General features: G+C 37.8%; 1 protein-coding gene across 4 annotated transcripts in view; it reads left to right on the top strand.

Annotated features, from left to right (window-relative positions):
* LRIG2 (leucine rich repeats and immunoglobulin like domains 2) overlaps positions 1-22,481 on the top strand; it is a 63,906-nt gene that overhangs the window by 15,498 nt on the left and 25,927 nt on the right. For 3 of the 4 annotated variants that reach the window (XM_053891051.1, XM_053891057.1, XM_053891055.1), the window contains 7 exons: positions 16,669-16,734; positions 18,303-18,377; positions 18,550-18,684; positions 19,186-19,329; positions 19,447-19,590; positions 20,326-20,469; positions 20,675-20,818. In XM_053891051.1, coding sequence (XP_053747026.1) covers positions 16,669-16,734; positions 18,303-18,377; positions 18,550-18,684; positions 19,186-19,329; positions 19,447-19,590; positions 20,326-20,469; positions 20,675-20,818 — 852 coding nt within the window. The remainder of the gene's footprint in view (positions 1-16,668; positions 16,735-18,302; positions 18,378-18,549; positions 18,685-19,185; positions 19,330-19,446; positions 19,591-20,325; positions 20,470-20,674; positions 20,819-22,481) is intronic. The other variant, XM_053891054.1, reaches the window with a different exon arrangement.

Here is a 22,481-nt window from a genome sequence, read left to right as displayed (position 1 = left end):
TTTGTAGTCAAACTGGATAGAAGTTATGGGGATCTACTACTTGTACTTAGAGTTTGTATCTGTGATATTTTCACTACACTTCTTACAGAGAAGTAAGATTGGCTGTGGGGTTGAAGTGGGGGGCAGTCTTGTGGGACTGAACTTTTGTAGGGTCTTCTCTAACTCCCATGAATGTCAGAACTGAATTGTGGGACATCCAGTTGGTGTTGGAAAATTGGTTGGTGTGGGGAAAAAAATCCTACATCTGGTGTCAGGAGTATTGTGTGTGTGACAAAGATAGAAAGGAATGGAGTTTTTCTGAGACAGAAACCTATTTAGATACTGTCTTTATGCTTCTCTATATCAGAAACTCTTAAAAAAAAAAACTCTTTCAAATTTTATTTGGTTAATATAAAATTTGACTGGATTGTCCATGGGTGCTCAGCTCTGTATTACATTGTTCCGATTTTACACACACACACACACACACACACACACACACACACACACACTGGAGGACCAGATGTATTAGTCAACTTCTGTTTTGCCAAGTGACACCATTAGAACCCCTTTCCTGTGGGTGCCTGGGTGGCTCAGTCAGCTGAGCATCTGACTCTTGATTTCGGCTCAGGTCATGATCTCACAGTTGTGAGATCAAGCTCCGCATTGGGCTCTGTACTGGGCGTGAAGCCTGATTAAAGATTCCCTCTCCCTGTCCCTTGCCCCTCACCCTTCGCCCTTGACCTCCCCCTCTGCCCTTCCCCTGCTCGTGGGTGCACAGTCTCAAAAAAAACAAAAAAACAAAAAAAACCCAAAAAACAACAAAGTACAAAAAAAAATCCTCCTTTCCTCCAGTTATTTGTTGTCATGGTCATTTCATGACAGCCCCCCAAAATTAGGGATCACATAATTTTAGAAATAAGGACAAGTCTGTACATTAAATATATTTAGCTTTATGGAAAACTTGTAACCTTGTCCTTACAGTTTTCATTTCACTGTGGACTGGTAAAAACTTTTATCATGTATTAGGGAATTAGGGAATCACTGCTGTATTAGATTAATGAGTTTTCATACGTATTTAGTTAATTATAGTTTCTTTCTTGTCTCTTCTGTTCTCATTATAGCAACTTTAAGATTTGTGTGTGGGGCGCCTGGGTGGCTCAGTTGGTTGAGCATCCGACTTCAGCTCAGGTCGTGATCTCAGTTCGCGAGTCGAGCCCTACATTGGGCTCACTGCTGTCAGTGCAGATCCAGCTTCAAATCCTCTGTCCCCCCCCCCCCCCGACACCCCCCCCCCCCAGTTGCACTGGTGTCAGTGCTCTCTCTCTCTCTCTCAAAAATAAACGTTAAAAAAAAAAAAAAGATTTGTTTGCATTTGTTCTTTGAGAATAGTTGTGAATTGATGAGTTCTTTAGCATACAAAGAGGACATTAACTTATGTAGAATAATTCTAGGAAGTCCAAATTTACACAAAGGTCAGTGTCTTGCTGTTAAGTGACATTGGCAAAATGTTTTCACTGTTAGTTAACAGGTGGAGCCATCCTTTATCCCTTCAAAGGTCCTGAGCTCACTATCAGTAACTTGTGTGATGTCAAGGAAAAACTGCATAGCTTTGTCTGTACTTCATACTTCCTTTCTAAAGGGGCAGGTAATCTGTAATATGCTTCTGTTCTGCATTTATAGTGATACTGGTAAGGATTAAGATACTCTTTGGAAAACATTTTTAGGTTTTAGAAAGTGATATGTTAGGGGAGTTGATTTGAGGGCCTCCTAAGCTTATTTCAGATGTACATATGTTTTCTGAAAATGAACTATCAGCCTTTCATTGTATGTTATGAAGAAAACTATGAGAGGCAGGACCATAACTTTGACGTAACTTGATACTCTTTGGTTGTATAATCTAGCTGAAATGTGAAAAGAACTTTAATTGCTTTAAACCACAAGGTGGTGAACTGAAAATGAGTCCTTTTAAAAAGTACAGATGTGATTTCCTTTCTTCTGAAGTCCTTCATTTACCTCATTTATTACAATCATCCATTATTTTCCACTTCCTCCATCCATTTTGTTGTGTCCATGATACTTTTCACCATACTATTTTTTTCTTAATTTTTTAATGTTTATTTCTGAGAGAGAGAGAGAGAGTGAGCGAGCAAGCAAGCAGGGGAGGGGCAGAGATAGGGAGACACAGAATCTGAAGCAGGCTGCAGGCTCTGAGCTGTCAGCACAGAGACTGATGCGGGGCTCCAACCCCATACTGTGAGATCATGACCTGAGCCAAAGTCAGACTCTCAACTGACTGAGCCACCCAGGCGCCCCTCACCATACTTCTTACACAGAGGTCATGAAACTGAGCTTGCAGTGGTTTAATTTTTTTTTAATGTTTATTTATTTTTGGGAGAGAGACAGAATGTAAGTGGGGGAGAATCCAAAGTAGGCTTCAGGCTCTGAGCTGTCAGCACAGAGCCCGACATGGGGCTTGAGATCACAACCTGAGCCGAAATGGGATGCCTGACCGAGGCACCCAGGCGCCCCGCCTGCAGTGGTTTAAGAGGCCTGGTTTGCTCTGATCAAACCCAGATAGAACTTCCTTCTCTTGGCCTCTAGGCTTCCGTAGGTCAGAAATCAGAGGAAACTCTTTTTGCTATGGATAATATCACTCTGTTCCAAGTCTACACTTCGGAGTAAAGAACTGGAAAGATTCCCTACCCCATCATTCCCCTTATCTGTCACATTCTCACCACAACTAGTGTCTGCCAGGAGACCATCACCACCAGTCTCATTATGCCCTTGATTCTTGTTTACACCAGTCTCCACAATCTCAGGACCTTCAGGTTATCTCTCCTCTCCCAGAGACAGCCCCAACTCCCTTGGCCCTCTTTTTGCCTTTAGCAGGCATCATCTTCTGACATGCTACATATTTTACTTTGTCTTCTTTTCAGTAGATTGTAAATATTATGAGGGTGTGGATTTTTGTTCGTTGCTGTAGATGAACAGTGATCAGCAGTAGTAGGTACTCAAAAACATTTGTTGAAGGAATGTAGTAAGTACTTGAATTAAAGTGTGTGATTTTCCCCTCTGAGGAGGTAGATCAGGATAAATTCAAAGCAGTCTACTCATTTGCTTCTCTAGTCTTTTATATATCTTATTAGATGATTTCTTTTTAAGGCATCTCATTTTCTATAGGAAACATTGTGAATGAATCAGGGTATTAGCTAATTATTTGTATTTTAACATCATCTTTTTTTTTCTTTCTTTCTTTTCTTTTCTTTTCTTTTCTTTTCTTTTCTTTTTTTTTTTTTACCAAAAGAGAAAAATTCTAAATATAGGCACATTAAGTTACTACTGACTGTAGCTCCCATCCTACTCTGTCTGAGGTGTTTTGTGTAAGTGTACTAAAATTCAGAAAAACTTTTTCCATGCACAAATAATTTTTGTTTTTATAGGACTTTGTAGCATCTATTAGATATTTACTAAATATTAATGAATAATCAGTAGCACATAGAGTGTCATCGTTTACAGCTGTGGTTTGAGGAGTTTTTAATAGCCTGTACAACCTCATTCCTACCTGTACAGCAGCCATCTGTTTCTAGAGTTGGGGTACTTCAAAAGGCATTTTGTCTTTCACATGCCCTGTCTTTCTAGGTGCTAGGAGAAACACCAGTTTTATTCTTCAAAAGAAACAGACCTGCTGGAAAATTCCTAAAGTACGTTTTGGGGGGATGGGAATATACTACTATAGTGTTTCCAGAATCAAGTATATATTGTCCTTGGCTTGCATACTACTGTTATAATGAATTGTTTGACTTCCAGAAATCATTTCAAAGCTTATACAATATGCTTTTCTTTCATTGTACTAAAGATTTAACATATTTCATTTTTATCTTGGTCTGTCTGGGGAAGTGGCAAACAGATGTGATCCCATGAAATCTTTTGCGATCTTCAAGGCATTTTTATTAGTTCAGAAGATACCCAAGTGAGAAAGCCTACAATGAGAGAACCTTATGTCTGAACTAATATATATCTGATACAGATCATTTAGGACTGGTTGTTAACACAGGTCTACCCTGAATTATCTTGATATTTTACATTGAGCCCAGCATAATTTAAACTTGTTTTGGCACTATGAAAGTGCCTGTCTTTTTTTTTTTTTTTTAACATTTATTATTTAGAGACAGACACAGAGCAAGCATGAGCATGGGAGGGGCAGAGAGAGGGGGAGACACAGAATCCAAAGCAGGCTCCAGGCTCTGTGCTGTCAGCACAGAGCCCGATGCAGGACTCAAACTCACAAACCACGAGATCACGACCTGAGCCGAAGTCAGACACTTAACCGACTGAGCCGCCCAGGTCCCCCTGAAAGTGCCTTAACACACTTTATCTAGCATTGATTATTATTAAAAGTTTTGTTTTTGATAACTTGGTAGGGGGAAAGTGGTATTGCTTTAATTAGTTTTCTTTGTGCAGTCTGTTTGTTTCTCTTAATTAACTTTGCCTCCAGTGCTTGCCTTGCCCTGAGTGGCACTTAATTTTAGATGTCAGAACCACTTGGAAAGAAGAGTGATAGCGTGCTTAGTAAACCCCTAAGGATTTTTACCTTCAACCTTTGCCCTTTCAGATAAGATCTTGCTGGGCATGGAAACAATAGTTAAGGGATTTACTTCTTTACTGCAAAAAGGAAAGAAACCTAGGGTCATTAGCTTTGCTATGGGCTCTCATACCCAAGCCCAAATCCCAGTCCTCCCCAGTGAAATTATGTAGCCAAGGATTATCCAAGAATTAACTAATATTTCTTGCTGCATGTAACTACAAATTGATTTTGAAAATCCTGGTTTGGGTGGGGGTGGGGCACCTGGATGGCTTAGTCTGTTGAACATCTGGCTCTTGGTTTTGGCTCAGGACATCATCTCACGATTCATGAGTTTGAGCCCAGCATTGAGTTCGGGCTCTGCCCTGATGGTGCAAAACCTGCTTGGGATTCTCTCTCTTTCTCTCTCTCTCTGTCTCTCCTGCTTGTGCTCATGCGTGTGTGCTCTCTCCAAATAAGTGAATAAATTTAAAATCTTATTTGGGGTACCTGGCTGGCTCAGTTGGTGGAGCTTGTGACTCTTGATCTTAGGGTTGTAAGTTTGAGCCCCATGTTGGGTGTAGAGATTACCTAAAAGTAAAATCTTGAAAAAAAAAAATCTTATTTTAAAAAGCTTACATAGGGGCGTCTGGGTCGCTCATTCAGTTGAGTGTCTGACTCTTGATTTCGGCTCAGGCCATGATCTCAGTTCAGGATCATGGGATTGAGCCCCGCATCAGGCTCAGTGCTGAGCATGGAGCCTCTCTTCCTCTGCCCCCTCCCCCTGGCCCTTCTCCCCTGTTCACGCACGTTCTCGCTTTCTTTCTCGCTCTCTCAAAATAAAAAATTTTTTAAAAGCATACATAAATTATAAAAGGGCATATATACTCATTTTTTAAAAAGCAAAACAAATGTGCAGTCCCTATGAAAATAACACCAGCATTCTTCACAGAGCTAGAACAAACAATTATAAAATTTGTATGGGACCAGAAAAGACCCAAAATAGCCAAAGCAATCCTGAAAAAGAAAACCTGGAGGCATTACAATTCCAGACTTCAGGCTGTATTACAAAGCCGTAATCATCAAAACAGTGTGGTACTGGCACAAAAACAGACACTTATGTCAATGGAACAGAATAGAGAACTCAGAAATAGACCCACAAATGTATAGCCAACTAATCTTTGACAAAGCAGGAAAGAATATCCAGGAAAAAAGAGTCTCTTCAGCAAATGGTGCTGAGAAAACTGGACAGCGACATGCAGAAGAATGAACCTGGACCACTCTCTTACACCACACACAAAAGTAAACTCAATGGATGAAAGACCTAAACGTAAGACAGGAAGCCATCAAAATCCTTAAGGAGAAAGCAGGCAACAACCTCTTTGACCTCAGCTGCAGCAATTTCTTACTTGACATGTCTCTGGAGGCAAGAGAAACAAAAGCAAAAATGAACTATTGGGATTGAGGTAAAATCTTCTGCACAGAGAGGGAAACAGTCAGCAAAACTAAAACGCAACCAATGGGATAGGAGAAGTTATTTGCAAGTGACATATCAAGAAAAGGGCTAGTATCCAAAATCTGTAAAGACCTTATCAAACTAAACACTCAAAAAACAAATAATCCAGTGAGGAAATGGGTGAAAGACATGAATAGACACTTTTCCAAAGAAGACATCCAGATGGCTAACACACACATGAAAAGAAGCTCCCCATCACTCATCATCAGGGAAATACAAATCAAAACCACAATGAGATACCACCTCACACTTGTCAGAATGGCTAACATTAACAACTCAGGCAACAACAGATAATGGTAAGGATGCAGAGAAAGAGGATCTCTTTGGCACTGCTGATGGGGATGTAAACTGGAAAACACTGCAGCCACTTTGGAAAACAGTATGGAGGTTCCTCAAAAAGTTAAAAATAGAACTACCCTACAACCCAGAAATTGCACTACTGGGTATTTGTCCAAAGGATACAAAAATGCTGATTTGAAGGGACATATGCACCCCATTGTTTATAGCAGTGCTGTCGACAATAGCCAAAGTATAAAAAGAGCCCAAATGTCCATCGACTGATGACTGGATGAAGAAGATGTGATGTGTGTGTGTGTGTGTGTGTGTGTGTGCGCACGCGCGCACACGTGTCTACACACACACATTGGAATATTACTTGGCAATCAAAAAGAATGAATACTTGCGATTTGCAACAATGTGGTTGGAACTAGAGGGTGTTATGCCAAGCAAAATAAGTCAGAGAAAGACTAATATGACTTCACTCATATGTGGAATTTAAGAAACAAAATAGATGAACATAGGGAAGGGAAGCAAAAATAAGATAACAAGAGGGAGACAAACCATAAGAGACTCTTAAATATGGAGAACAACCTGAGGGTTGCTGGTGGCGTGTTGGGTGGGGGGGATGGGTTAAATGGGCTAGGGGCATTAAGGAGTACGCTTGTTGGGATTAGCTCTGGGTGATGTGTTAAGTCATGAATCACTAAGTTCTATTCCTGAAATTGTTATTACACTATATGTTAACTAACTTGGATTTCAATTTAAAAAAAAAAAAGCAAAACAAATGTATTAAATAGAAATAAAAGCATCCATAACTTCCTTTACCCCTTTTATCCTTCCTTCCTGTGTTACAAATAGGAATTTATTTTATAGGAATTTCATCTTGATAGTAAATACAATTTAGTGGCATCTGGGTGTCAGTGAGACTTCTAGGTGATCCTGTAAACTCCAAGAGGGATCATATAAACTCCCAAAATGTCTGTTTTGTTCATGTTTGCTTAGCGTGTTGCCTGGCAAATGGTGGGTGTCAAATCTTTGTTGACAGGTTTATTATAGGCTCAAGAAAAGGGAAAGAATTGAAAGAATCTCAACAGAGCATCCTCTGGCCACAGATTTTGGTGTATTAGATTTCTGGATGAGTGCAATCATTCTCAGGGCTGACTGTCACTTGGAGAGCTTTTACAAAATACTGTTACTTGAGCCCCACACCCCAGTGATTCTGATTTGATTGGTCTGGGGTGAGACCCTAGCATCAGTATGTTAGGGTCTTCTCTGATGATGCTGCAGCAGTGGTAGAGAAGTACTGAACCATGGGCAGTTGTTGCTTATTGAATGTTAATTGAGATCTGTGCTTAATTCTTTAGAAGTCCTTTATGCTTTGGAGGACACTTACATTTTAATAGGGAATATTGTCCTGCTTATGTTTTAATATATTAAAAATATTTTGCTTTTCTTAATACACAACATATATAGTCTGCACATGGATATTCAAAGAATCCTGATGCTAGAAAATACATTTCCCTCATCTTTGGTCCATGACATTTTATATGGTACATTTTATGTTTTAAAGGTCCTTAAATACTAATGGAAAACTGGCATTTAGCAGAGAAAACACATCCTATTAAAAGTGTAACAAAAATATTTTTTAAAAAATCTGGAATCTTATGCAGCATTCTTATGCACTATTTTCTTTTCCTTGCCAAAGTAAGTGACTTACCTGGTTTATTCTGTAATATTCCAGTCATCAAAAATGTTAAGATGTTCAGCTCATGCAAATAAAAAATCAATTTAAGTAACTAGATCCCATCTAAATTTTTAATTTTATGTTTGGGACAAAAACCAGAGGAGCAGAATAGTTAATACAAGTTTTACCTTGCTATAAGCCTTTTTTTTTTTTTAAAGTGCGTGCTTTTTTTTTTCTTTTTTTTTTTTTTTTTACCTTTCTCCTTTCCTTGTCCTTCCCCAGTTTTTCCCCCAGAAACAACTTATGTCATTTTAACAAACAACTGTAGAAATAACTATCAGAATAACTAATGGTGATTAGCAGTTTTAAAGTTAAATCATAAATAGTGCAACATCAGTGAAGTGTGGCATAAATAAATGTGTAACAATACTTCTTAGCTTTGGGTTTCTCTTACATTTTTATTTTTCACACATCTGTTTGCAAAATCACTATTATGTCTTGCTTACATAATCAAAATCTTGTCAGGTTGCTGCAAGAAAAGCATAACCAACCCAGAGCATCGATATGCTTATTTGAGGAGATACTAGACTTTGTGCCAGGTTAAGCTAGGTGGATGTTAAGGAACGATGGATTACATTAATAATGAAAAACCCAGCCAATGCTTGGCTTTGGTTAGACCTTCCTTTTCTATCAATGATGTAAATGATAAGATAACTTGTTTTAATATCCATTCACTCCTAAAAATCTTTATAACACCAATAATGCATAAATAATCTGATATAAAGATGTGAACCCAGTTGATACCCAGAAAATGCTTACTAATGATGATGGAAAATGCATAGCTTTCTATATATTTTCATGTCTAAGCAACAGCATTTGTTCTTCAATTGCTGAATTATTATTTTATTAGTATGCAATGGTTTTGTGCTGCTTGCTTAAATTTTACCTGCTCACTGGGTTCTGCAGTGGAGTTTAGTGTTTCATAAATCAGTCCAAAAACTAAGTCTAGTATGTTTGCATTTTCCACTATCTTTCTGAGGTATATTACTGATTAGGAATACAAGAAAACATCTAGTTTTTGTTTTTTTTTTTCCTTTTGTCCAGTTTGTAATTAGCCTAATTTGGTCAATTTAGGGTGTTATTCTGAAAAACATTCTGTAGGAAGAATTCTAATTTCTTAGAAGAGTAACAATTAAAATCTTTCCTAGTTACATTCTTGGTTGAAGATAGATTTTTTTTAAAAAAAATTATTAATGTTTTTATTTTATTTTTGAGAGAGAGAGCACGTGGGAGAGGGGCAGAGAGAGAGGGAGACACAGAATAAGCGGGTTTAAGGCTCCACACTGTTAGCACAGAGCTTGACTTGGGGCTCAAACTCAACTGTGAGATCATGACCTGAGCCGAAGTCGTACACTTAACTGACTGAGCCACCCAGGCACCGCGGTTGAAGATAGATTTTGTGAGTTTAATTTTAGACAATATTTTCCCATAGTAAACTGTTAAAGCATATAAAGTGGAAAAATAACAGTTCCTTTGTCCCACCTAAGGAAAACCCACTGTCAACTGTTTCTTGGGTATACTTCTCAAAGTTCTACGCATATATATATCTTTTTTCTTTTTTTTTTTAAATGTGTGCACATATGTATGCACACACATGAAGGAAGCCATATAGTGTACCATGCATAAATAAATGTGTTATTGCTGCAGAAATATCTGTTGTATGGAACTTTCATAAGTTATTTTAGTGATCCCATTTTGATAAATATTTAGGTTTCTTTTTATTTTATGATTTTGCTTTTCTAATAAGTTCCTGGTAGATATCTCTTCATAATTATGTGTCTATATATAGAATAGATCCAAAGATCACTGGGTTATTCTAAAACATCAAATCTTGTGATATAGGTATGTATTTCAATAACTTGACCAAACCTTTGGTGGACTGCCTTGTTATTGGAATCTTTCTCATAAAATTTGAGTTAGGTGCCTGGGTGGTTCAGTGTCCGACTTTGGCTCAGGTCATGATCTCACGGTTCCTGAGTTCAAACCCCACATCAGGCTCTATGCTGACAGCTCAGATCCTGGAACCTGCTTTGGAATCTGTGTCTCCCTCTCTCTCTGCCCCTCCCCTGCTCATGCTCTCTCTCTCTCTCAAAAATAAACATTTAAAAAAAAGTTTAAAATTGGAGCTCATAAGCAATATTTAGTTTACTACTTTTAAGTTAATGTAGGGGAGTAGTTCCAATTAATTAATTGGCTTGGTAAGTGGATTATATCTGTGTATAAAATACATAAATACTCAGAAAAAGTGATAATGCTGGACCATCCAGTAGTAGCTTACTATATACATGCTCATTTGTCTTCTAAGCATTTTATATATATAATTTTTTTTTTAAATCTGAGCAGTTGGGTGAGTTTGGTACAGTTAAATGTAGAAGAGACTGAAGATTAGACAGGTTGAATGCCTTGCCCAGGGGCCCAGAACTGGGCACATGGAAACTCTATTCCTAAGTGTAACTGTAGAATTCATATTTCCTGGTTTTTTGTTGTATTCCTTCCAATGGGTGCTTGCTTCGGTAGCACATATACTAAAATTGTATTTCTTCCAGTGAAGCGACATTTTCAGTCATTAAGAATCCAGCAAAAGATAATGGAAGAAAACAAAACATGCCTCTGATTCTTGAAATGAATGCTGCCATCTTCTTACCACCTCCAACTTTTTGGATTCATATACATTATATTACGAATAAGTGATGTAAGTGAAGGATAGACTATTTAATTTGGAATTGCATTATGCTTCATGCTATAATAAAATCTCATTTATGCTAAAGATAATTTACCCAACATCTCTAGCCATCTCTGGTTCAACCAAAAAACCAAAATGCTTCCAGGAAGCATTTCTTCATAAACGGAGCTGCTCAGACTCTCACTCAGATCTCATTTACTCCCATTTCAGATAGTTCTAACATGCATTGGGGTTTCCTACCTATGACAGTTGATTAGAAGCAATGAATTAGAAAAACCACAGGTAGCACCGTTATAGACAAGAAAGCCGACAGTTCCAAGAAGGAATAGCCTTTGGTGTAACGCTGGTAGTAGTAGAAGAAAAACCTACAAGCAGACAGAATTTTAAGAGTTGTTTTGGAATCCTTGTCTTTCGTATACTCCAGGAGTACTCAAGGCCATCAACTTGTTTAAAACCAGTATGGTGATTGATTGTAATGTCAATCCTGAGTATTATTTTTAAAAATAAATTATGCTAGATATACTTTAATTAACAAGACAGTGATTTCCATTCACAAAAGGGCAAATTTTGCTGGATAAAATCCGTGTAGCATTGTCATACCCAAACTAGTGGATATGATGTATCCTTTTAATTTCAGTGAAGGGCCCTTTTCACTTTTAAAGCATTGTTGTTGCTGAAGTTCACAGCATAGCCTATTAGTGCTGCAGATTCTCAAAAACAAAAAAGATTGATGATGACTCAGAAGTGTACACATGTGACTGGGCAGAAGAGAACCCGTGCATCTCTGATGCTGCAGGATTTTTTTGCAATTGCCTTGCAGACCTTAATTTCCTCCTCAGAGCATTGTGATTGCTCTGTACATTCTATAAATTATTTACACCCTGATGGTACTAAACGACTACATTAATGGCACCTCTGGCTCCACATGATATCAAGAACTTTAATAATTCATCACTTATTACAGCTACATCCCTGTAAATTGGCATGAGTGGGAGCTGAGTTGACAACATTGAGATAAGGCCTTCTGTGAGACCTTTACTCTCCAAACATCGTATCCATAAATATTCAGATATTAGTGGTGTTTAAAAATAAAGGAAAGATAATTGGCTGTTACAAAGCTAGACTCTTTAGGTTATATTTATCAAGCATTAGATTACTTCAGGTTCATCTTAGGGATATTCAAAGTGAAAATATTTGAAAGATACTTCTTCATTTCAGGACTACCACTTTAAAAAAAAAAAGCCTAACACTAGCATTAGCTTATTATCCAGACTAAATGGAATTAATGATTGGCCACTGGGAATGATGATGAGAAACTTTAAAAAATCATTCAAATTCATAATCTAGGAGTTTTATATCTGATAATAGAAGTCTTTCAATTTTAGTCTTCAGCTGTTTTGGAGTACTTTATTATTTTTTTTAATTTTTAAAAAGCATTTATTTTTGAGACAGAGACAGAGCTTGAGTGGGGGAGGGCAGAGAGAGAGAGGGAGACACAGAATCCGAAGCAGGGTCCAGGCTCTGAGCTGTCAGCACAGAGCCCGACCTGGGGCTCGAACCCATGAACCGTGAGATCATGACCTGAGCTGAAGTTGGACACATAACCACCTGAACCACCCAAGCGCCCCTGGAGTACTTTACAAAAAGAAATAGGAAAGGCATGGTTATGGAAAGCATGTGTCTATGCATTCCCATATTCACATGTCATGATTAAATTCCAGAGTGAAATTTAGATATAAAAGAATTTGCCCATTTCCAGGGAAGAGGGGGAAGGGTTAAGTTGATGTTGAATCTATCTTTAGTTCTCCAGTGACTGCACCTGAGTACTATCAATGTTGCTTTCAAAAAAGACAAAAAGGTTGCTAAAGTTGACAGCTTGTAACCCTAGCATTTAGCACAGTGCCTGGCACATGGTACCTGATGAGCAGATCAATCCATATAATTCTAGTCAGACAGCTGGTATTTTGATAACTTAAAGTTATACTGATTCACACTATAGTAGTCCCCTTCCCCCCTTATTCATGGGAGATACATTCCAAGACCCCCAGTGGTTGCCTGAAACTATGGATAGCACTGAACCCTATATATATTACCATGTTTTTTCTTACACATACACACCTATGGTAAAATTTATAAATTAGGCACAGTAAGGCATTAACAGCAATAATAACAAAACAGTTATAACAATGTACTATAATAAGAGTTAAATGAATGCAGTCTCTCTCAAAACACTGTGCTGTACTCACCCTTCTTATGATGCTATGGGATGATAAAATGCCTGCATGATGAAATGAAGTGAGGTGAACGATGCAGGCATTTGCAGCATAGTGTTAGGATCATCTGCTTCCAGATCCTGGGTGACTGTGAACACCTGAAGTCACAGAAAGCCACACCGTGGATAAGGGGGTTGGGGGAACTACTGTAGTTGTTTTCAATGCTAGCACTATTTTAGGAGTGTATTGTAGTTCACTGTTAGTGTTTTTAAACTTCCACCTAATGTGGATTTGTCACAGAAGGGGTCCACAGAGCCTCATTATGGGGTTCTGACCTCTGAGGCATATATTCTTTTTTTTTATCCATAATCAAAACTTTATTGAAAAACTGACACCAAAATAGGATATCACTAGTGTATATCTCACAGAATTAAAACACTATTTTGGTAGATTAACTGGAAATACTGAACTGATTAGGCTTTTGGCGATATAACACAAGTTCCGGAGGTTTTGTGGATCATTAGTGTTGCTTTCTTCTAAATGAACACCCTTCTGTGAGTCTGGCCTTTCCTCCTGTTGGCTGGCACAACACAGTTGAACAGCCTACACAAAGAACCACGGTCTGAACATGGCTCAGACATCCATAAAATAGGAGTTTGGGTTTTGAATTAGCTGTTTCTTTTTTCTTTTCCTCCATTGAGGGCCAGTGTTGTAAATCTCTAGCCAAAGAAAGGCATATTAATCCTTTTGCGGGCCCAGGCAATCTGTTCTGCAAGGCAACACCCCTAGCGAGCGCCATGCCAGTGCACTTGTGGCATCTGAGGTGTATATTCTTAAGATAGCATTGTCCTCTAGGGAGGCTCCAGAGTATTTCAGGTATCCTTTGGATTCTATCAAAAAGCCTTTAGAGGTTGGGGCACCTGGGTGGCCCAGTCGGTTGACTGATCGACTTTGGCTCAGATCATGATCTCACGGTTGGTGGGTTTGAGCCCTGCATCAGGCTCTGTGCTGGCAGCTCGGAGCCTAAAGACTGCTTTGAATTCTGTGTCTCCCTTTCTCTCTGCCCCTCCCTGTCTCGTGCTCGCTCTCTCTCTCTCTCAAAAATAAAACATTAAAAAAAAAAATTTAAAAGCCTTTAGAAGTTCTTCAAAGAGATAGAGAAAATTAATCTTTCCCCCATTAGAGACACTGGACAGTTTTCACTGATACTTAATACAAAATAGTTTATGCCATCTGTAAGTTGGGTTAACTCGATTGCTTTAGATTTTTTAAATTATGGTTTCCTTTAAAAGCGATTATCTGGTTGTCATTGACTTCCATGAGAGAACTGCAGGAGATGAATACAGTCAAGAGTTACATTGCCAGAGAGATTAGGGTTTGGGAAGGCCTTGGAAGCACGGGTATGGTTAAAATGAAAGCTCTTGGGGCACTTGGGTGGCTCAGTCGGTTGAGCGTCCGACCTCAGCTCAGGTCGTGATCTCGCGGTCTGTGAGTTAAAGCCCCGTGTCAGGCTCTGTGCTGACATCTTGGAGCCTGGAGCCTGCTTCGGATTCTGTGTCTCCCTCTCTCTCTACCTCTCCCCTGCTCATTCTCTGCCTCTCTCTCTGTCAAAAATGAATAAACATTAAAAAAAAAATAAAATGAAAGCTCTTAATCTATGAAAGGGAAAAAATTAAATTTCAGCAAGCATGAGATGTGGAACTAAATCACACTGTGCTAGCCTGCTACACAGATGGTACTCGCTCTCTACTTGCCAGACCAACCATGTTGAAGCAGAAAGTGGACTATCTAACTTAAATTAGAAGAGCTGAATTTCTTCTTTAGTTGAAATGCCACAGTAAATATCTTTTGTGTAAAATTCAGTGTTTGTTGTTCAGTCGCAAGTGTGAATTGGATGAAAGTATCCAAATACAAGGTTTTTATGTGGAGCAAATTCCTATTTTTCTCTCACGTTTCCCAGCACACACCTCTAGTCATGAGTGTCCTTGAGCTGATATCTGATGCCAGCCAGTTACCTTGGAATAAAGGTTTTAGAACTGTTGTGGAAAAGTGATGGCTTCATCTAGGCTTAGTTATGTTATGTGTGAATTAAGCTCCTAAGTGAAAGTGGCTGAAATTTTACATATGGACAGACACGGATCTAGCTGTGAACCAATTGTTCTGCTGTGATAGAGACATCATTCAAACCTGCATGCATCTGTCAACTCCCTGTGGTGGCACAGTGAGATAAAGTGATCTGTAATGTTTCTCTAGTGTGTCCCTATTGCTAGCCATATTGTAATGTATAATACATCTCTTGGGCAGACAGCTTGAGTGGGCTGGATTCCACTTCAGCCCTGTAAAGATGCCAGGAAGCATCAAGGTGAATTTTTAAAGCCTATTTAAATATTTAGACTCCTGACTAATTTCAGCGAAATCTCCGCTATATCTAACAAACCACGTGCTAGAAGTGAGATGGAATCTCAAGTTTATGGCTTCCTCACTGATTAGTTGTATGACCTTGGATTGACAAATTATTTATCTGCCTGTTTCTGTCTAGGGCAAGTGAGAATTGTAAAAGGATTTGCCTCATAAGGTTGTTGTGTGGATTTTTAGTCAGTTAATATGTATAAAATACATAGGAGAGTGCCTACCACTTAATAAATGTTAGCCACTGCCACCACTAACAGTCATCGTCATCAACATAATTTAGAGATGAATTTTTATTCCCTGAAGTTAGATTGTTTTTTTTAGGAAGACCGTATCTCTGTCAAGGATATGACCAACCTCAGTTCTCATATAGAAGCTCACTATCTTGTTTGTAAAGTCAGTCTTCTTTTATTTACACCTAAAGTATAATGTAGTATATTATTACATATTATAATATTTATTATGCAAATTATATATTCATATTATGTTACTTTACAGAAAGTATATTTTTTCTTTCAAAAATATATAAAGTATAGTCCATTATAAGAAAGTAGAAGATAATCACTAAAAGGGATGAAGGGACTCTATAATACTGCTGTGGAATGATCAGTCTACAAGATACATTGTTATGTGAAAAAAGTAAGGGCACATTACTGTGTAAATTATTCCACCAGTTTTATAAAATTTTGCTAGTACGTGCATAGAATATTTGACAGGCTGCACAAGAAATGGTATATTTTCATTTGTTGCTGTTGGGGAGGAAAATTGTATGGCCGATGACAGGGTGGGAGACTTACTGTATTTCCTTTTATACTTTTTGATTATTGAACCATGTGAATGTATTCCCTAGTTACTTATTAAAAAACTCATAAAAATGACAGTTGGGCATCCAGCTTTGGCTCAGGTCATGATCTCACGGTTCATGAGTTCGAGCCCCATGTCAGGCTCTGTGCTGACAGCTCAGAGGCTGGAGCCTGCTTCAGATTCTGTGTGTGTGTGTGTGTGTGTGTGTGTGTGTGTGTGTGTCTTTCTGCCCCTCTCCCATTCATACTCTGTCTCTCTAAATAAACTTTAAAAAATAAAATAAATAAAAAGCTCATAAAAGTGAAATGTAAAATAGCTGTTTTGAAATCTAGATATTTATTCATCCCTTAGAACCATTTTTTCTTTTTTTGCGTATTAAAATTCACATTTGATAGGGCTTTTAGATTGTTTTAGTCCCCGCCCCTTGAAGTCTGTTTTCCAACACTAAACTAAGAATGATCTTTTGTCCTCCATTAGGGATTTGAGTCATAATCGGTTGTCTAACTGGAACATCAGCTTGGAGTCTCAAACATTACAAGAAGTGTAAGTTATTTTTATTTGTTTAAATATTTATTAAACTCTTAAATTTGATGGTGAATTATGCATTTGAGGATGTTCAATCCAGAAATGCTATCAAAAAATTGAGGGAAAAAATTTAAAAGACGTTGTTTAAAAACCTAAACTGTTGTCTTTGGCTTTGCTACTATTTCTGACTCTGGACATCGTGCCAGAGGTTGGTGATTAGTTGCAAACTGTGTAGAAATATTATTCTATCTACTTTCTTGGGACCAAAAATAAGATTTTTTTCCCCTCTTCAGAGTAAATATGTTTTGCTTGTTTTTTTGCCAATTTGAGCTAGTGAAACGCTCTATTGTGTAAACTTTTTTATGTCTTGACTTGTCCAAGATGGAGGCATCATGTCTAAAGTAGATTTACGTGAAATACAGTATTTTTTTTTGTTGTCTGTAATGTGGTGGTTAATATAGTTTCATTTTCTTTTTTTAAAATATAATTTATTGACAGATTGGTTTCCATACAACATCCATTGCTCATCCCAACAGGTGCCCTCCTCAATGCCCATCACCCACTTTCCCCTCTCTCCCACCCACATCCACCCTCAGTTTGTTCCTCAGTATCCAAGAGTCTCTTAATGATAGTTTCATTTTCTACTTCACTGAAGTTTTTCCTTTAATATTGAAATGTATTATTATGTATTTTTTGGAGGGAATTTTCTAAAATGATATTATCAGTTTAATTTGTTTCTGACTGGGATAACTTGTTCATGCTGTCATTGTCCTTGCATTCTCTGCTTCCCCGCCCCGTTCACTGGTTCTGATCTGCTGTGCACGGAATAAACAGTTGACAAGCTTATGAGCTGAAAGAATAGGCCCTGAAGAAAGTCCTGAAAACGCGTCAATGGGAAATGCATGAGCTTTATTACATGGACTTTGTAACTTCACCTTGTTTCTTGGAGGCCTTTTACTTCTGGTTTCTTTGTATTCTAGATTATTGAGGTTGTTCAGTGACTGAAAACCAGATTAATGTAACGTGATTATATTAGATGTGTACTAAAACATGGGAGACCATATGTTTAAAGAGCTGCTAGGATCAGATCGTGACATGTCACGTCATCTGTAAAATTAATGAATGATAGGGTCCATATCTCAGTGGGCAGATTCATCCATGGTCCCAAGCAACTCTCTCTAACTGTGAGTAATATCAAGAAACGTGTGTGTGTATTTTAAAAATTTACTTAATTAAAGCTTTTATCTTATAAATAGATGTATAAAAAGATATGGATGGTTTAGTTATTTCTTCTTTAAGGAAGGCTGAAATTAGCTGTCAGAAATGTAATTCAAGGATGTTGCTGGGATTAAAAATACTTCATGTGCAAAATATTGGTATCAGTCATAGATCTACACCATGAAAAAGCATTTCTTATTAAAATCTTTAGTTTCTCAGCATAATGCATTTAATCTATCTCATTCTGAGTCATAGGCCTTTTTAAATTTGGCACCTATCCTGAAGAATAATTATTAGCCAGAAACCAGAACTCAACAGGCAACATTTCCCTCTCTAAACTTTTAAATCTGTTTTTCCCCCTTGCCTAGGAAAATGAATTATAATGAGCTAACAGAAATCCCATATTTTGGAGAACCAACCTCTAATATTACTCAACTCTCATTGTAAGTAAGATTTCAGATCTTTTAAATTATGAATAGTACAGTTTTAGAATGTTTGTTTTAGGTAGCTTTTTTGTCGATCCTGATTATTTAACATCCTTGTGGTCTGGGGTAGGTCTCTGTCAGTCGCTTCATTACAGTCTTTTTTTTTTTGTCTTTTTTTTTTTTTTAATAGAATCCATAATTTAATCCCAGAAATAAATGCAGAGGCGTTTCAGTTTTACCCTGCTCTCGAGAATTTAGATCTCAGTTCAAATATAATATCAGAAATCAAGACATCTTCATTTCCTCGAATGCAGCTTAAATACCTGTAAGTAGATTTATTTTAAAGTGCATGTTTATGTATTGATAGTTATCTTCCCAGAGATGTCTGTTATTTATTGTGATTTTGATATGCTTATGTGAAACAAACCTAGGGGCAGTTTTTTGAGGTTGTTGTTATTTCTCTTATCAGGAAATATTAAGTATGCAGGTTAATTTTTGAGATTTAATTCTGGATTGTGTTTTACTAAACAGTTTTATAAAAGGTAAATAGCAGTGGTTTGTTAAATAGTGGTTTATCCTATACAATGATAATTAACGTGTGCGATAGTGTTTTACACTTTACAAAGCGTGTTCATACATACCATTTGAACCTAAAGGAAGTTGGTATTCTTATTTTGCACTTGCATAAACAAAGCAGTTAAATGATTTGTAAAGTTGTGTATAGTTGCTAAGTGGTAGAGCTGGGTGTCGTCATAGACTTCAGGTAGCTGTCAGGTGGTAGAATGTTCCATTGCACTAAATTTTTTTGTTCTTTTGTTTATTTTAGGAATTTGAGTAATAATAGGATAACCATCTTGGAGGCTGGTTGCTTTGATAATTTATCTAGTTCCTTACTAGTGGTAAAGTTAAACAGGAACAGAATCAGTATGATTCCACCCAAGATCTTCAAGCTACCTCACCTCCAGTTCTTGTGAGTAACTAAACAGATGGGTTTTAAGAAGGTTGTCTTTTCTTTTAAATTATTTTAATTATTATTAGAGCAAATCAGCAAACCAAAGGTCTGACTGTTACACAATTTTTATTAAAGGGAACTTAAAAGAAACAAGATTAAGGTGATAGAAGGTCTGACATTCCAAGGGCTTGACTCCTTAAGGTCTTTGAAGATGCAGCGGAATGGTATTAGCAAACTTAAGGATGGAGCTTTTTTTGGCTTGGATAACATGGAAGAATTGTAAGTACTGTGAACTGGAATAGAATCTTGTTAGGAAAGGAGTCTGACTGGGACTTGTCAGTGCCCAATGGCTAAGATCGTTGCTTTAATTACACCCAGGTACATTAGTTCTTTCTCGCTTCTCTGATGTGAAGTAAGTATACACAGAGCTCTTTAAGCTTCGTTGTTGTTGTTTTTAGTATTTATTTTTGGGAGACAGAGAGAGTCCAAGCAGGGGAGGGACAGAGAGAGAGGGAGACACAGAATCTGAAGCAGGCTCCAGGCTCCGAGCTGTCAGCACAGAGCCCGGCGCAGGGCTCGAACCCACGAAGGGTGGGATCATGACCTGAGCCAAAGTCAGATGCTTAACTGACTGAGCCACTCGGGCGCCCCCTTTAAGCTTTGTTATATAGAACTGGTATTTTTTTCGTCATTCTTACAAGCATTTTGTCTAACAAGTTTTTATTTTCTTAATGTTGGGGCCAATGAAAATTACCAGAATTTACCTCAAACAGGTATATCAAACCCCTTAGTGGGTTGATTTTATAGATTTGGTATTTTAGACAGTCTTACTACCTCCTAGCGATAAATCTTAAGTAAAATCTAAATATTTACCAAGTAGAATTGGTTGGCTTACTTGGGTTTAGCAAAAATAGAGGCCTCACGGAGCAGGACCTCTTGAAGAGTTTTGGAATCTTCTCATTGCAGTGTCTTGTTCTGAACCATATTTTCTCCTTTCTTTCTCTAATTCTGCAGAGAACTAGAGCATAATAACCTTACAGAAGTGAACAAGGGGTGGTTGTATGGCTTGCGAATGTTACAACAGCTCTATGTGAGCCAGAATGCTGTTGAGAGAATCAGCCCTGACGCATGGGAGTTCTGCCAAAGACTGTCTGAACTGTGAGTGCTGGATGGCATTTGGCTGGAGGCTGTGAGACTAGAGTAGGTTGGGATAAGTCACTCCCATGGCCAATAATGAGATGGAACATCCTGCTTTATTAGAAGTTTGTTGAAAGCTCTAAATTTATCATGTAAATAGAATGAGAATAGGAAAATTGAATTAAAATACAATGAATTCCTTACCTTCCATGTTTCCGGTTTTTAGTGATTTGTCCTATAACCAGTTGACCCGCCTGGATGAATCTGCCTTTGTGGGTCTGAGCTTACTGGAGAAACTGAATTTAGGGGACAACAGAGTCACTCACATTGCTGATGGTGTATTTAGGTTTCTTTCCAATCTTCAGACACTGTAAGTACATCTGTCTTTTCTTTTTTGCCAGTTTTTATAAAACAGTAAAGCAAATTAAAATAACTAATCATAAGCTGCACATTTATGTTTATGTTAACATTTTGCAGTTCTTCTATCTTAGACTTAGGAGCAAGACAGTCTTATTTGTCTCTGTCCTCACACATAAATCTTGTCTCTAGCCAGTTCAGTTTGTACTTTAATTTCGAATTTAATCAACTGAACAACGGAGCATCTCTTGTTTCAGTTACCATGGAATAAAACACGGTTGCTAGTCAAGAATGCACATTTTCTTGTTCCTCCGACCTTGAACTACTTTCAAAACTGCTACTCGTTCAGAAGGATGCAGGCTGTGTAGTGGGAACAGCTATGGCAGGAACCCTGTTCAGTGCTGCTAATTTCCTGTATGACTTTGGACAAAAAACCTTAAATTTATCAATGAGCTCATGTGTGCTAGGTGCTTTCAGAATAACAGGATATTATTGCTCTTTTCCATATTAGGAGGCTGAGGTTCAGAGAGGTTAAAATGATTTGCTTAAAGTTATACAACTTGTGTTCCCAAGTGGTCTTTCATCCAAGTACTAAGCAGGCCTGACCCTGCTTAGTTTCAGAGACCAGACAGAATCAGGTGCGTTCAGGGGAAAGTCACACAGCTTGTCAATGAGCCAGGTCTGTTTGACACTGGCTTTTTACCATACTGCCTGAAAAACAAAATCACTTAACCTTCTGTGAGTGTCATTTTCTTTTTGTCTTCCTCCAGTGGAGGAGGGGCATAGGAGTAAGTGGTTGCTATAGGCAATTTCCACTCTAAAATTCTGGGTTTCTGTAAGTTGGATGTTTTACTCTGTCATGAAATGTAATTGAAAGAAGAGGTATTTTAACGAAATACAGTGATTTCAAACAGAGCAGAATAAGAGAAAAAGGCTAATTAGTAGAATTTGTAGATTGTAAAGTTCCTGAATAGGGGACTTTTTGGTCATCATATTCAGGGTTGATAAATGGTCTCAGAAAAGAGGCAGGCTCCCAAATTGGAGACCTAGCCATCAGCGAGAAAGTTAGCATGATAGTTTTGTGAAGGTGTGTATATACCTGCACAAGTTTATTGGAATTTTTTTTTTTTTTTTAGCTTAATGAGGTATTTTTTCCTTCAGATTTGGCCCTGGAAAGTTAAAAGTGATTTTTTGTTGTTGTTCTTTTTTCTACATTATTAGAGGTGAACCTAGACCAGCTTAAACCCAGGAACTTAAATGCAGCTGCAGCCTTTTGGCATTTCAAAGACTGGCAGTCAGGTTCTTTCAGTACCACAGATTATTACTTTTAATATTAAAGTTTAGGAAAATAATTGCAGAAGTAAATGATTGTCTAATGCCACAGAGACGGTTAAGGCAGAATTAGAATAAGATCTGAGAAATTTTGGCTTTAGATCAATACTCCTGCTGGAGTACTTACTGATTTTGGCCAGTGAGTTGTATTTATGCTGTGCTATGGAGGAAAGTCTTGAAGAGTTGAGTCGTCAGTTGTTTCAGTGTTTATCGCTTAGTAAAATAAAATGAACCTGTTAGCTTTCACTTTAAGTAAAGATATAGCTAAATAGGAAGCGTGATCTCCTATCTCCTGTTACTCACACAACTTTAAATGTCTCATTAAGAAAAGAGCTTTGTGTTTA

Source organism: Panthera pardus, unplaced genomic scaffold (assembly GCF_024362965.1).
Source record: "Panthera pardus isolate Hobbes unplaced genomic scaffold, ASM2436296v1 HiC_scaffold_11, whole genome shotgun sequence".
In the NCBI taxonomy this organism is placed as follows: domain Eukaryota; kingdom Metazoa; phylum Chordata; class Mammalia; order Carnivora; family Felidae; genus Panthera; species Panthera pardus.
The sequence above is the reverse complement of the archived record's forward strand: the minus strand, read 5'-3'. Positions and strand labels throughout refer to the sequence as shown.